Here is a 997-nt window from a genome sequence, read left to right on the forward strand (position 1 = left end):
CATTCGCTGTTGACGAGCCTTCTCAGCTATAGGATCATCGAGAGGCATATCATCAGCATCAAACTCCTTAGTTGTGGAAGTAACCTTTGTACCACTACCTAGTATCACCACTGCGAAGGCTATGATGACCCTTCATCGTGTATTACCCTTATCGCCCTGTTTTTGCTGCTTGCTGGCTGACTTCTTGACGGTGGTAGCAACCTACTAGCATTATAAAGACATCACCCTCCCCCCTGGGTTATATATTACTACCTGTGGTGCGGTGGTGGCTGCTAAAGCCTTCTCAGCTGCAGCCTCCTTATTATTATTCAGTTCGATATCATCTAGACCGGCATCGGCAGCCTCCCAATCATCATCAGAATCGCTATCATCCCATTGTTCATTCAATTTAGATGGACCAGCACACGAGGAGGAGGACATACTAACGTAATAATAATTTTCAACAATCTAAGGGTCGTTGAAATGATGATGATGAACTCTCATAACTATGTCGTAGTACCCGGCCGGGCACGCCCAGATGATCGGTTCGTTAGGTGTAGGTGCTAGGCCTCCTTGAACGTACTACATGCCTTGGGAGGTCGTATTGTCTCGTGTAAGTAGTCCTGCTATTACTAATGAGGGGAGGATGGTGAGGTATCATCTATACCAATAGGTAATAGGGGGTGGGTATCAGGGAGGCTCTCTCTCACTGTTACTACACATGTAAAGTAGGGTCATGCATAGACCGTCTACATGGTAGTAGGCTTGGCACTATACGCTTGATCATGTTAGAGATCCTTCTGAAGGTATGGAGCGTCGGTATCGGCTTGTATTGGTATCAAGCCTGAGCAATCGTTCTAGGACCCATGAAACAGAGGGGAACGAGTAATGGTGATGGGAGGGAGTGCGATAACCTTCCGAAATGGCCATTACTAGCGAGTTTCACTTGACGTTAACGGAATAGATTATCACCGACTAACCGTAGTGAAGGAGAAGAAGAAGAAGAAGAAGAAGAAGA

The 997-nt window shown here is 46.3% G+C and overlaps 1 protein-coding gene across 1 annotated transcript; it reads right to left on the reverse strand.

The window, feature by feature from the left end:
• Window positions 1–146: 146 nt before the first annotated feature.
• Window positions 147–420, reverse strand: Pmar_PMAR014059 (hypothetical protein; the record flags this gene model as incomplete). Its single annotated transcript, XM_002784851.1, has 2 exons — window positions 147–201; window positions 253–420. Coding segments are annotated over 2 exons (223 nt in total), but the record flags the coding sequence as incomplete, so codon positions are not given.
• Window positions 421–997: the final 577 nt, after the last annotated feature.

This window comes from Perkinsus marinus (genome assembly GCF_000006405.1).
Source record: "Perkinsus marinus ATCC 50983 genomic scaffold scf_1104296934478, whole genome shotgun sequence".
Classification (NCBI taxonomy): Eukaryota; Perkinsozoa; order Perkinsida; family Perkinsidae; genus Perkinsus; species Perkinsus marinus.